This window comes from Amblyraja radiata, chromosome 38 (genome assembly GCF_010909765.2).
Source record: "Amblyraja radiata isolate CabotCenter1 chromosome 38, sAmbRad1.1.pri, whole genome shotgun sequence".
Lineage (NCBI taxonomy): Eukaryota > Metazoa > Chordata > Chondrichthyes > Rajiformes > Rajidae > Amblyraja > Amblyraja radiata.
Window position 1 is genome coordinate 11,446,657 of NC_045993.1, and position 14,002 is coordinate 11,460,658.

The 14,002-nt window shown below is 44.8% G+C and overlaps 1 protein-coding gene and 1 long non-coding RNA gene across 5 annotated transcripts in view; both read right to left on the bottom strand.

The window, feature by feature from the left end:
• Window positions 1-8,834: 8,834 nt before the first annotated feature.
• Window positions 8,835-14,002, bottom strand: part of myh9 (myosin heavy chain 9) — a 112,699-nt gene continuing 107,531 nt past the window's right edge. For 3 of the 4 annotated variants that reach the window (XM_033013610.1, XM_033013613.1, XM_033013612.1), the window contains one exon: window positions 8,835-10,962. In XM_033013610.1, the coding sequence (XP_032869501.1) occupies window positions 10,848-10,962 (115 nt within the window). In that variant the 3' untranslated portion in view covers window positions 8,835-10,847. The remainder of the gene's footprint in view (window positions 10,963-14,002) is intronic. The other variant, XM_033013611.1, reaches the window with a different exon arrangement.
• Window positions 11,321-13,770, bottom strand: LOC116967112. Its single transcript, XR_004410144.1, has 2 exons — window positions 13,737-13,770; window positions 11,321-11,661 (listed from the first exon to the last, which is right to left on the bottom strand). It is a non-coding gene; the product is annotated as an uncharacterized LOC116967112 (long non-coding RNA).

The window sequence follows — 14,002 nt, forward strand, 5'->3', positions numbered from 1 at the left end:
TATGAGTGTGTGTGTGTTTGTTTGTGTGAGTGTGTGTGTGTTTGTGTGTGTGTGTGTTTGTGAGTGTTTGTGTGTGAGTATGAGTGTGTGTGTGTGTGTGTTTGTGAGTGTGTGTGTGTTTGTGTGTGAGTATGAGTGTGTGTGTGTGTGCTACACTGCGCATGTGCTAATACGATTCCCGGTGCAGTGACGCAGCGGCAGCTATGCGCTTCGAAACATCAGAGGAACTGCAGATGCTGGTTTACAAAGTGCTGCATTAACTTCAGACTGAAGAAGGGTTCAGATGCTCTCCAGAAAGCATTTTATCAGGGTGCATCACAGCATGGTTTGGGAACAGCTCCATTGATGCAGCCCAAACCTTCCATTGAGTAGGAAGGAACTGCAGATGCTGGTTTAAACCGAAGATAGACACAAAATGCTGGAGTAACTCAGTGGGACAGGCAGCATCTCTAGAGAGAAATCAATATTCATGGAGGAACCGCATCTCATATTTCGCTTGGACAGCTTACAACCCAGGGGTATGATTTCTCTAACTTCAAGTAACCCCTGCATTCCCTCTCTCTCCATCCCTCCCACACCCGTCGCGCCAGCTTCTCATTCTCACCTATCAAACAGCTAACAATAATGTTTCTTTTATCATTGTTACTTTTTTGCATTTCTTTCATTCATTTGTTCTATACCTCTCTACATCACCGTCTATATCTCTCGTTTCACTTTCCCCTGACTGCCTGAAAAGGGGTCTCGGCCCGAAACGTCACCCATTCCTTCTCTCCAGGGGTGCTGCCTGTCCGGCTGAGTTACTCCAGCATTTTGTATCTATCTCCCTTACATTTACTCCATCCACACTGCATACTGCCTCGGCAAGGCCAGCAGCATAATCAAGGATGAGTTGCCCCCTGGCCACTCTAGCTTCTTCCCTCTCCTATCGGGCAAGAGGTACAGAAGCTTGAAAACGCACACCTCCAGATTCAGGGACAGTTTCTTCCCAACTGTTAGCAGGCAACTGAACCATCCTCTCATCAGCTGGAGTGTGGTCCTGACTTCCTATCTACTTCATTGGAGACCTTTGAACTGCCTTTAATCAGACTTTATCTTGCACTAAGTGTTGTGCCCAACCCACTCATTCCTGGAATCATTCAAGTAAATCTCCTTTGGACCCTCTCCAGAGCCAGCACATCCTTCCTCAGATGTGGGGCCCATATTTGCTTACAGTACTTCAAATGCGGCCCGACCAGCGCCTTATAGAGCCTCAGCATTACATCTCTGTGTTTATATTCCAGTCCTCTGGACATAAATGCTAGCAGTGAATTTGCCTTCCTTACCACCAATTCAACTTGCAAATTGACTTTTTGGGAGTCCTATACCAGCACTCCAAGACCCTTTGCACCACCGATTTCTGGATTCTCTCTCGACTTAGAAAATAATCAACGTGAAGAGAAGCGGCCCTTGCACCGACCCTTGCGGAACTCCACTGGTCACTGGCAGCCCACCCACAAAACACCTTTTATTGCAACTGAAGGTACACAAAAATGCTGGAGAAACTCAGTGGGTGCAGCAGCATCTATGGAGCCAAGGAAATAGGTTACGTTTCGGGCCGAAACCCTTCTTCAGACTGATAGGGGGTGGCAGGGAGAAGGAAGGAAAAAGGAGGAGGAGGAGCCCGAGGGCTGGGGGATGGGAGGAGACAGCCCGAGGGCTGAGGAAGGGGAGGAGACAGCAAGGGCTAACAAAATTGGGAGAATTCGATGTTCATGCCCGCAGGCTGCAGACTCCCCAAGCAAAATATGAGGTGCTGTTCCTCCAATTTCCAGTGTTGCTCCCCAAGCGAAATATGAGGTGCTGTTCCTCCATATTTTATTGCAACTCGTTGTTTAAGAAGGAACGGCAGATGCTGGAAAATCGAAGGTAGACAAAAATGCACGAGAAACTCAGCGGGTGAGGCAGCATCTGTGGAGCTGAGTTTGAAGAAGGGTCTCGACCCGAAACGCTGCATATTTCATTCGCTCCATAAATGCTGTCTCACCCGCTGAGTTTCTCCAGCATTTTTGTCTACATTTTATTGCAACTCTTTGTCTTCTGGTGTAGATAACAACAGAAGGATAGAGAGGAGGGGATATGGAAACGATATGAGGTGCTCTGATTAACGTTGTGTTGGATCAGCGGGAGGGGAGGGAGAGAGTCTGAAACATTGAATCCACGGATTGAAAGTGAACCAAAGGAAAGGATTGAAATGGAGATTTAAAATGAGCAGTCTCCCTGGACCAGTGCCTCCCCCTGCCGGCCACAAGGTGCCACTGCACTCTCTCCCTGGACCAGTGCCTCCCCCTGCCGGCCACAAGGTGCCACTGCACTCTCTCCCTGGACCAGTGCCTCCCCCTGCCGGCCACAAGGTGCCACTGCACTCTCTCCCTGGACCAGTGCCTCCCCCTGCCGTGCACAAGGTGCTACTGCACCCTCTCCCTGGACCAGTGCCTCCCCCTGCCGGCCACAAGGTGCTACTGCACTCTCTCCCTGGACCAGTGCCTCCCCCTGCCGGCCACAATGTGCTTCTGCACACTCTCCTTGGACCAGTGCCTCCCCCTGCCGGCCACAAGGTGCTACTGCACTCTCTCCCTGGACCAGTGCCTCCCCCTGCCGGCCACAAGGTGCTACTGCACTCTCTCCCTGGACCAGTGCCTCCCCCTGCCGGCCACAAGGTGCTACTGCACCCTCTCCTTGGACCAGTGCCTCCCCCTGACGGCCACAAGGTGCTACTGCACCCTCTCCTTGGACCAGTGCTTCCCCCTGCCGGCCACAAGGTACTACTGCACCCTCTCCTTGGACCGGTGCCTCCCCCTGACGGCCACAAGGTGCTACTGCACCCTCTCCTTGGACCAGTGCTTCACCCTGCCGGCCACAAGGTGCTACTGCACCCTCTCCCTGGACCAGTGCCTCCCCCTGCCGGCCACAAGGTTCTACTGCACGTTTAAGAAAGAACTGCAGATGCTGGAAAAATCGAAGGTAGACAAAAATGCTGGAGAAACTCAGCGGGCGGGCAGCATCTATGGAGCAAAGGAATAGGTGACGTTTCGGGTCGAGACCCTTCTTCGGACTGATGTAGGGTTGTGGGGGGGGGGAGAAGAAAGGAGGAAGCGGAGACATTAGGCTGTGGGAGAGTTGGGAAGGGGAGGGGAAGGAGGGAGAAACCACCTCATGGCTGTTCCAATGATTTCCTGGTTTAACTCACTCTTAAATGCTGGAGCCCCAGTGTCAAATTTCCAATCACCAGTCACAACCCGTGACTCAGGATTTTTGGAAGAACAGCCTGCGGGTTTTGTTCTGCTTTGCAACGTGTTACTAGTGTAGAACAGTGGACAGTGATGGTGGAGATAGGACAGTCTCTGCAATGGCAACAGATCCCAATCTACTGAAGGTGGGCTATCAACCGTGTCCCTGAGACAAAAACCCAAAGGTCAAGATGACCGATACATTGACTCGGTTTCTCTTTCCACAGATGCTGCCCAATATGCTGAGTGTTTCCAGCATTTTCTGTTCTGGTAAAAATAAATGCAAGCCACATCATGGTAAAGCTGCAATGCCAAAAGGAATAAATCGAATTGCAGACATTTACCAGAAGAAACACAAATGGGGGGGAAAAAAACTATCCAGGTTCATCAGCTCTCAGGCCACTGGCAAACTATTCACATTCCAGTGTGTAAAAAGGAACTGCAGATGCTGGTGAATATCAAATATAGATACAAAGTGATGGAGTAAGTCAAGGGGTCAGGCAGCATCTCTGTAGACAAAGGATGGGTGACGTTTCAGGTTGGAACCCTTCTTCAGACTGAAAGTAAAGGGGGAGGGAACATGAGGGAGGAAAAGGCCACAATAAATCAGGGCCAGCAGCAGATGTCATAGGAAGGGTAGAGCCCATAAAGGTCCATTGTTGGCTGGGGAAGAGGGGATAATGGAGGGAAGCCAAACATTTTAACTCCCCTTCTCACAGTGACCTTTCTGTCCTGGGCCTCCTCCACTGTCAGAATGGAGGAACACACCTCATATTTCACTTGTGCATCTTACACCCCAGCAGTAGGCACGTTGATTTCCCTAATTTCAAGTAACCCCTGCATTCCCCTAGTCGTCCTAGTAGGCACACTGTTCACAACCTTGTTTCCTTTGGAAATCCAAATTATTTATTTGTTCAGAAGGATTGAGGGCTGACACACCCAGCTCCTGAAAACCGCTGACCTCTAGTTGTTTGTATCTTCCAGCTGTGAGGCTGAAGTTTAAGGTGACTGTGGGCATTTGTACCATTCATGCTTCTAATGTAAGCAAACACTGAGCTGAGATGAAATCTCTAGCACCATAACACTTGACATGACAATAAGCTCCGGTTTTGACAAAGGGAATGAGCTTGTGCCCTACTGTGGGTTATAGCAGACACACTTGTTTTCAGACCACACATGATTGTTAGCTTGTGTTGCTGGTCCTGGCAGCCGTCCAATACTGCTCCTAATTCCAGTTACAGTACGGTAGAGAGCAGATTGACTGACTGCATCACGGCCTGGTTCGGCAACATGAATGCCCAAGAGTGAAGAAGCTCGCAAAAAGTTGTGAACACAGCCCAGTCCATCACGGGTTCTAACCTCCCCACCATCGAAGGGATTTACCGGAGTCGCTGGCTCAAAAAGGCAGCCAGCATTATCGGAGTCCCACACCACCCCTGCATTGGGAAGAAGGTACAGGTGCCTGAAAACTGTAACGTCCAGGAACAGCTTCTTCCCGGCAGCCATTAGACTATTAAATTTTACAACCAGGTGGCGACGTATGATGGCAGCTCACCAAGTCTGTCGCATCCTTTTCTTCTTTTGTTGTTTTTAGTCTGTTGTTAAATGTGCGTTTTTGGGTATCTATAGCTTTGTGTTATGTGGGGGGTGGGGGAAACTTTAAAAGAAATCTCTTTCCTCGACTTTTTCCTTATCGTATCTCCGTCCGCACTGCGGCCTAACATCGTGGAGTTGCTGGTCCCTTTGCTGGGGATCGACTTTGGGTGCTTCAACTGCGAGAGCCTGCGGACTTAACATTGCAGTCCCTTGGTTAAGGATTGACATCGGGAGCTCCAACCGCAGGAGCTTCAACCGCCCCAACTGCAGATGGTTCGACTGCCCCGACCGCATGAGAAAAGGAGGGAAGGAGATAATACGTTATTGCCTTCCATCACAGGTGGATGTTCATGTTAATTTTTATGTAGTTGTGTGTCTTGTTGCTTTTTTGGTACGACTGTATGGCAAATCAAATTCTTTGTATGTTGTTACATACTTGACCAATAAATGAATTACAATTACACTCCTCAAATAAGCTCATTCTTGTTATTATTGCACTATATTGTATGTTTGTTTTATGTGCACACGTATACACACACACACGTGTGTGTATATATGTGTGTGTATATCTGTATATATGTGCGTATATATACACAACTTTGTTCGTTTATTATATTGTTTACAGTGTACTATGTTTATGAAAGCCTATGCTTTCCCTCTCTCCATCCCCTTCCTCCAAGCAGTCTTACTGTCTTCGACTACATTATATCACTGTACCACCCACTAAACTGACATCAGTCTGAAGGGTCTCAACCCGAAACGTCACCCATTCCTTCTCTCCAGAGATGCTGCCTGTCCCGCTGAGTTACTCCAGCTTTTTGTCTAGCCTCGATTTAAAGCCAGCGTCTGCAGTACTTTCCTACACACCATGTTTACATATTCTGTTGTGCTGCAGCAAGTAAGAATGTCATTGTTCTATCTGGGACATATGACAATAAAACTCTCTTGACTTGATTCTTGCATTGATTGATGATGCACCATGAGTCGAGCTTAGGTATTTAGTTCTTGGCAGTGATTCAATGATTGTCAAAAGGAGAATTTATCTGGTTGAAAGAGTAATTATTCCTCAGTGCATCTTGCTCAAGTCCCTGAAGAGTACAACAGATACTTTTATCTACTGAAGCTGGAAGTCTTTGGAAGAATTAACATGGCCGCCTGCTGTTGTGTGAGTAAATCAAAGGTACTAAGTCTCATATTTAGGCAACCACATTATAGATTTAGACAGATGCTACAACCAGCATTTTATGCAGGCAGACCATTGATGTTATTGAAATGCCTTGATTTGATCTTCTCCCACTAAACACAGGCAGATTGAACTAGTGTAGATGGGGCATGTTGGCTAGCATGGACAAGTAGGGCTGAAGGGCCCGTTGCCACACTATACAATTCTAAAAAAAGATACATCCACTCAAAGAGAGGCATAGGTAGGGTAGACAGTCAGAACTTTTCTCCTCCCAGGGTGGAAATGTCCAACACTAGAGGGCACAACTATAACATGAGGCGGAAAGTTTAATGGAGATGTGCGGGGTAAGTTTTTTTTTTTTTAAACTACATAGAGACTGCTGGGGGCAGTGGCAGATACAATAGCGGTGTTTAAGAGGTTTTTAGATAGGCACATGGAAGTACAGGGAACAGAGATATGGATCAAATGCAGGCAGATTAGATCAATTTAAGTAGGTATCATTTTCTGCACATTGTGGGCTGAAGGGCCTCTTCCTGTACTGTTCTATGTTCCATGTTCTAAGTCTCAGATGATCTTCTTTGCCCCTCTCAGTCATCACCAATGCAACATGCAAGCTTTCACTAGCACAGAGCATGGACCGGCAGTGAGAGAATTCAACTTTGTTCCAGTAGAGAATGTCTGAGCAAGTTTCTTAATATCTCAAAAGCCACAGTATAAAAGTTGGCACGTAAAATGCGAGGGATCGATGAGATGAAAGTGGGAAACAAGTCCAATGACAGCAGCTGGTGATTTGTTTGCAGTCGAGCTACTGGAACACTACAGGCAAGGCGAGTTCTGTGGAAAACCAGAGGTCAGCTAAAGGCAAAAGATGGTTGCAAGGGGTATGAGCACAAAAGGCAGGGGCCCAGACCATGGATGTTATGGAACCACCAGCACTCATTCAAGGTTGCCCAGTGCTAGGTCCCACATGGGTAAGGCACACTATAACAGGGTGCAATGCCTGAAACAAATTACTGCTTACAAGGAGAGTAGTTAGTTAACCTTGGATACAGGGGACCATGGGCATGGAATTGTAAAATCCGATGAGATGGTGAAATTGTATCAAGGAGGATGAGGAGGACTGTATATTTAAGGCCATCCTGCGGAAATTAACTAAAGCACGCATTTTGATTGTGAAGATCAATCTGTCATTGGCCTTGAAAATCCAAGATACCTCAAGCTCTTTCTGTCAAGATAGAGCTCAATGGCGTTGGGCGTATCTAGGAGAGGTACTCCAAGTTTTGGGGAAGGTGAACTGCTGGTTTGCAAGTGCAGAGAATTGTCCAGTTCTCCATCAGTGTTGGCAGCAATTATAGCTTACACTGTGATTGAGCAAATCTTGTTTTTGAAAGAATAATGGCACAGAACAGCAAAGAAATCCAGAAGATAAGACACAAAATGCTGAGTAACTCAGCGGGTGCAGCAGCATCTATGGAGCGAAGGAAATAGGCAACGTTTTGGGCCGAAACCGTCTGAAGAAGGGTTTCGGCACGAAACGTTGCCTATTTCCTTCGCTCCATAGATGTTGCTGCACCCGCTGAGTTTCTCCAGCTTTTTTGTCTACCTTCGATTTTCCAGCATCTGCAGTTCCTTCTTAAACAAAATGCTGAGTAACTCAGCAGGTCGAGACCCTTCTTCAGACAGAGTCTGGGGAAAGGGAGACAGAGATACAGAAGGTACAGTGTGAAAATGAGACACCAAAGGGGACAATGATCAAGGAGAGTATAGAATAGATCATTGTTAGCTAGGGGAAAGTGACAACAAAGCATGTAATCAGGAAGACAGTCAGACTTGTCGGAGAAATTAGGTCCTGGGAATAAACATCTCCCAGGACCTCAAATGACAAATGAACACCGTCACTCTCTTGAAGAAGTCTCATCAGCGGCTGTATTTCCTGAGGTCTCTACGGAGAGCTAACGTCTCACAGCCGCTGCTGCTGTCCTTCTATCGATGTGCCGTGGAAAGTATCCTCACCTACGGAATCCTGGTGTGGTTTGCCAGCTGTACTGTGGCTGAGAGGAGGGCGCTGCAGGGAATTATAAAAACTGCGCAGCGCATTACAAACGCTAACCTGCCCTCCTTGGATGACATATACAAGGCCCGATGCTTGCGCCGGGCCATAAATATCAAGGACACATCCCACCCTGCCAACCACCTTTTTACTCTGCTACCCTCGGGGAGGCGACTCAGGTCTCTGCAGGCTCGCACCGGTAGACTAAAAAACAGTTTCTACCCATGTGCGGTAAAAGAGCTTAACTCCAATAGTGAACACTGGGAAGCAAGAAGTAACTTCGAGGAATACTGCTAAATTCTTTTAAACTTTTAAAAAAATGTTTCTATTATTTTACTATTAACTGTACATATGTGTATTGGTTGTTGTGTTGTATTTCTTTTAACGGAGGAGAAGCAAATGGAATTTCGTTGCTCAGTTTTGTGCAATGACAATAAACATATTCTATTCGAAATAGGATGGGGAGGGATGGAGAGTGAGAGGGAAATCAAGGGAGCCAGTTATGCTTCAGACTGCCTTAGCCCCATCCAAGTCTCTATTTCCAGTTGGAATTCAGTACTTGGAGGTTCCCTGCACAGTATACCAGCACGCTCCATGCGCACATGAACTCGCGATCCAAGGATAATGGAGCCGAAATATAAAACCCGAGGAATCTGGCAGAGAAAGGTCAAGCTGCACAAAGCTGTAAACACACCTGTACAAAGTACACAAAACGGCAACAAACATCCAAAAATCAACACAAAAAAAATGTCATAAAGTTTATTTGTAACACGGTTATGGTAACATCTGCAAACGACTGTTACAATTCCATTTAGCGGCACTGGTGCGAAACATGCTTAAGGCACTTTTATAAAAATATATGTGTATGTGTTGTAAATCCAAATAGTTTCTATAGCAAGAAATATGGAGCGAATTCTCGTGTGAAACATAAAATGTTGCAGCAGATATGATGGCAAAACACTTTTCCTCTCTCTCTCTCTCAACCCAGTGTGTTAGGAACATACAAAGTCAAAAACAAATCTCAAACTAAGGTCCCAAAGTGAATGAAGGAGCATTTGAAGGATCACCTGAAACACCCAGTGCACGAGGCACCCCTCACCAGATAGAATGAATTTAAAACTGTGCAGTTTAAGCATCAGCCTCTTCCAGTTTTTTCCAAAATGCATTTTCTTTTAAATTGGAGCTGTGCGCTCAATAAAAGATCATGATTGGTCAGAGTGATTGGCTAAATTTATATTTATATATATATATATAAAATGAGAATCCATTAATGATTTTTTTTTCTTCTTGATTATATTTCCCTGTTTAAATATATATTTGGTCCATTAATGAATCACAGGAATGAAGTCATTTTACAAATCCAGTATAACTTCTATCAAAAACTGTTCCCAATAGCTATAAAGCAATATTCATGAGATTTAAAAAAAAAAAAAAAAAAGAATATATATATCCATGCATTTCCTTCCTTGGATGTCATTGCACAAGCAAAAAAGTATTGGAACTTGCCAGGCTTAGCTTGCATCATTTGCAGTGCTCGATGCGGCTTCTCGCAATACTGGTGCTGAGCACACATGCCTCCCAGGGATCTGAAAAGAAGTGTCTGTAACAGGCAAAGACACTTCTCCAATAAGTGGTGTAGGCGGGAGCTGCTGGACTGAGAGGTGTGCCAGCAGTCGGTGGCAGCAGCGTACTTGTACAACAGTGGGAACTCCCATGAAGGAAATGAGCAGGTTTCCAAAACCGGGTCACAGCCTACCTAAAAACAATAATCGACAACAACGCGAAGAGAAAGAAACAAAATGGAGCATTGCCTCGCCTCTTCCAATAAAAACAAAACCGACTGTTTCCCGATGAGAGATTTACAAAAAAAAGATTGTCACAAGTTTTATTGAAGATGGAAGGGTGTTGGAAATGCACACTGGCTTAGCTTCAGAGAGTATGGATAAAGACAGACTGAATAGGCAGACTTCCAGTTAGAAGTTAATTTTCTGTTGCTTCCTGAGGCATTTTATATTGTTATGAAAATGAAACCTTTAAATTCCTGTCGTTGAATCCACTGAAATCTCTCAGGCAGTGATCTGATGTCTTGCTACAACTTGGGGTGACTCCAGATTCCAGGCAACAAGACTTCAAGTATAAAATGAAGCCATTTTATTGTATAAAGAACTGCTATTAACATAGCCAAATGTGGACTTCTAAGTCATCAATTGAATCATGTGTACTATATCCATTGATATCTGGTGGCTAGTGAATCTCCTAACAGTGTGAGAGTAACCACATGGTTTAATAAGATTGTCAGAGTTTTGTTGCTATGCCTAGATACTAGCTTTTGTCTAACAAAATGCTACATTCCTGAACCAGAAAACTAAATAGGTAACCCAAAGTAAGCCAAATTAAACAAAAAAAAAAAACACAATGAAAGCTAATGGAAAAGATTGTTCCACAAGTTCAACTGCAGGCCAGTTCAGCTCACCAGCTGAGAAATGCAGAAAAAATTATCCACACATGGGCTAAATCAGAACCTCTCTTCTCTGGGTTGTGCTGCAGAATATATAAGCCTTGTTCTTCTAGGTATGCAGGTCTATGCTATGAGCTCAAAATTATTTAGAAAGAATTTACATAATGCTGAGGGGAAAGGAGAGAGCTTGCCCTGATGTTCTCAGCTGCATCATTCAATACACAGTTATGCATTTTGTAAGATAATTGGCCCGATCACAGCTCTTATGCTGCACACACAGCTTGCTTTGGCAAATTACTCTGCAGGTTTGGTATCTCCAGCCTCACCCCGACTTTCAGCGTCGTCATCCGAGACTTCATCCAGCTTTCGGACTGGGCGGCGCACATTGAACGCAGGCTCTACTCCACGCCTATAACACACAGATTATACATTTCTCAACATGTCATTCCAAACTTTTATCAAACAATTGGTTATTCCCTCTCTAGAAGGTGGAGTGAAGAGCATCCAAAAAGCATCCCATTAATTACAAATAAATAGCTGCTCATGGCATCTATAAATGGGAAAAGAAACTTGGGATAATTAAAACTAGTAAGGTTTTGATAGGGCTTGGGGAAGATTTATTCAATATTTTTACACAATATAAATTGTTCCCTCTCCAACCTTTATAATCATTTTTTACCTTTATATGGTGGAACGGTTTTGACGACAAACAGGGGTCTAAACTGTTGAAATTTTTTGCAGCCCAGATTCTGTTTTGTTTTGATTTGCTTAGTTTAGTTTAGGGGTTTTTGTTTTTCTCCTTTTTTTTCTCTTCTTTTTATGTTTTTGTTTTTATATATCCAAGTTGTCTTTTAACCGTTTATCTATACTTACATCGAGACCTGGAGGTCTATACCCAATGTGTATTTTGACACTGGATATATATTTAGGTTACATTTGTTGTTAATGTAATCCTGATCCCTATGTATCAATATCACTGTTATGTTTATCATTATTTTTTGTTTTTGAAAAATTAATAAAAAGATTTTAAAAGAAAACTAGTAAGGTATTTTTCTTACACCATGGACCTCTAAAGTTAATTCCAAAAGACAATATTTGAATTAACTAACTTCAGTCTTCACTTACTTATAAATTATTTTTCTTGCAGCTTATTAATTATGGGACTAAAAACTTGGAAGATTTGGATAATATTACTTATAATCTCGTAAATTCATGTCATTGGAGCAGAATTAGGCCATTCAACCTCTTCAGTCTGCTCTGCCATTCAATCAAGGCCGATCTATCTTTCCCTCTCAACTCAAATCTCCTGCCTTCTCCCCAATTAAATCACAACTGATTTGTACCCAAACCCCTTTAGCTCCTCATTCTTTGATACCCAAATCTAACCAGATTTGAAAAGATCCAGCATTCAGCCTTTGAGGTCATTTGAATTCCTGCTTGCATACTGTTTTTATGACATGACCAAAGAGGCTGATGAGGGCAGAGCTGTAGATGTTGCACATATGGTCTTCGCATGGGATCCAAGGAGTGATAGCTAAATGGATAGAAAATTGGTTTCTTGGTAGGATGATGGTGGAAGGTTGCTTCCCGGACTGGAGGCCTGTGTCTAGTGGTGTGCCTCAGGGCTTGGTGCTGGGCCCGTTACTGTTTCTCATCTATATCAATGATTTGGATGAGAGCATATGGCAAGATTAGCAAGTTTGCAGATGATACAAAAGTGGGTGGTTTTGCAGATAGTGAAGATGGTTGTGAAAAATTACAGCATGATCTTGATCATGTGGGCTGAGGAATGGTTGATGGAATTTAATGCAGAAAAATGAGGTGTTGCATCTTGGGAAGTCTAACATGGGCAGAACCTACACAGTGAATGGTAGGTCTCTGGGTAGTGTTGTAGAGGAGAGGGATCTAGGAGTGCAGGTGCATAGCTCCCTGAAGGTAGAGTCGCAGGTATATCGGGTGGTCAAAAAGGCTTTTGGCACATTGGCCTTCATCAGTCAGAGTATTGATTATAGAAGTTGGGAGGTCAAGTTGCAGTTGTATAAGATGTTGGTGAGGCCACATTTAGAGTATTGTGTTCAGTTCTGGGCACAGTGTTATAGGAAAGATCTTTGCCAAGCTGGAACGGTACAGAGAAGATTTACGAGGAAGTTGCCAGGACTAGAGGGTCTGAGCTATAAGGGGAGGTTGAGTAGGCTGGGGCTCTATTCCTTGGAGCGCAGGCGGATGAGGGGTGATCTCATAGAAGTGTATAAGATCACGAGAGGAATAGATCGGGTAGATGCACAGAGTCTTTTGCACAGAGTAGGTGAATCGAGGACCAGAAGACATGTGTAGGTGAAGGGAAAAGATTTAATAGGAATCTGAGGGGTACCTTTTTCCACACATAGGGTGGTGGATGTATGGAACAAGCTGCCAGAGGAGGTAGTTGAGGCAGGGACTATCTCAACGTTTAAGAAGCAGTGAGACAGATACATGGATAGGACTGGTTTGGAGGGATATGGACCAAATGCTGGCAGGTGGGACTGGTGTAAAACTGGGACATGTTGGCCGGTGTGGGCAAGTTGGGCCGAAGGGCCAGTTTCCACATTGTATCACTCTATGATTGACTCTAAATGAATGACCTAGAAGCTAAATCGATTTCAAGTGTATTCATGCTTTCCTTTTCAGTCGAGAGTTCACAGTCCAGTGGGAACTTGTTCCTCATTTGTGCTTCATGTTATATTGTTTCATAAATGTAGCAGCGTGTCAGATTTTAACATTTCACCCATTTCCCCCGTGTCTCTTGATTCAAGGCATCTTGTTGCATTGTTTAGTTTAAAAATACGGCATGGAAACAGCCCCTTCGGCCCACAGAGTCCATGCTGACCATCGACCACCCGTCCACTAGTTCTGCGTTATCCCACTTTTGCATCCTGTACACTAGAAACAATTTACAGAAGCCAATTAACCAAAAAACCTGCACGTCTTTGGAAGGTGGGAAGAAACCAGGACACCCGGAGAAAACCCGCGCAGTCACAGGGAGAATGTGCAAACTCCGCAAAGACAGCATCCATAGTCAGGATCACACCCGGGATTTCTGGCGCAAAGAGACAGCACGGTGGCGCAGAGATAGAGTTGCTGCCTTACAGCGCAGGAGACCTGGGTTCGATCCCGACTATGGGTGCTGTCTGTACGGAATTGTACTTTCTCCCCGTGACCTGCGTGGGTTTTCTCCAAGATCTTCGGTTTCCTCGCACACTCCAGGTTTTGTAGGTTAATTGGTTTGGTGTATGTGGAAAATTGCCCTAGTATGTGTAGGATAGTGTGGGGATCGCTGGTCGGTGTGGACTCGGTGGGCCGTCGGGCCCGTTTTGTGCTGTATCTCTAAACTAAACTAAGCTCCACCGCTGCGTCACTATTTGTTTGAGTACTGCTTACGTTTAATAGACTTTTACTTTTGTTGCTTTCTA